Source organism: Apaloderma vittatum, unplaced genomic scaffold (genome assembly GCF_000703405.1).
Source record: "Apaloderma vittatum isolate BGI_N311 unplaced genomic scaffold, ASM70340v1 scaffold31202, whole genome shotgun sequence".
Lineage (NCBI taxonomy): Eukaryota > Metazoa > Chordata > Aves > Trogoniformes > Trogonidae > Apaloderma > Apaloderma vittatum.
The window spans coordinates 7,389-7,643 of record NW_009703595.1 but is presented as its reverse complement, the minus strand read 5'-3'; the positions used below and the strand labels follow the sequence as shown (position 1 = coordinate 7,643).

At 61.2% G+C, this 255-nt stretch overlaps 1 protein-coding gene across 1 annotated transcript in view; it reads right to left on the bottom strand.

The window, feature by feature from the left end:
* The window catches only part of LOC104270358 (zinc finger and BTB domain-containing protein 17-like), a gene marked incomplete at its 3' end in the record, with an annotated part of 3,744 nt that overhangs the window by 285 nt on the left and 3,204 nt on the right, over window positions 1-255 (bottom strand). The window contains exon 7 of the mRNA XM_009864690.1: window positions 2-19. Within this exon, the coding sequence (XP_009862992.1) occupies window positions 2-19 (18 nt within the window). The remainder of the gene's footprint in view (window position 1; window positions 20-255) is intronic.

The following is a 255-nucleotide window of genomic DNA, read 5'->3' as shown; positions in this document are numbered from 1 at the left end:
AGGTGCCGCTTCAGGTTCCCTGAGAGCAGACGAGGTTTAGCTCGGAGGGGGCAGCACCCTCCCTCCCTCCTTCCCAGCACCCCGGTAACTCCCTCGGAAAAAACCATCGCTCTGGCCTTGGAGGTGAGGATCGGGCGCTGGGGACAGCCAGAGCAATTTCAGGATTTCTAACAGGAAGGAGAGACTCTGTCGGGCTCATCTTGACCCCCCCTGGCTCCTCGGTGGTTTGTGGCAACAGGAGACACCCCCCACCCT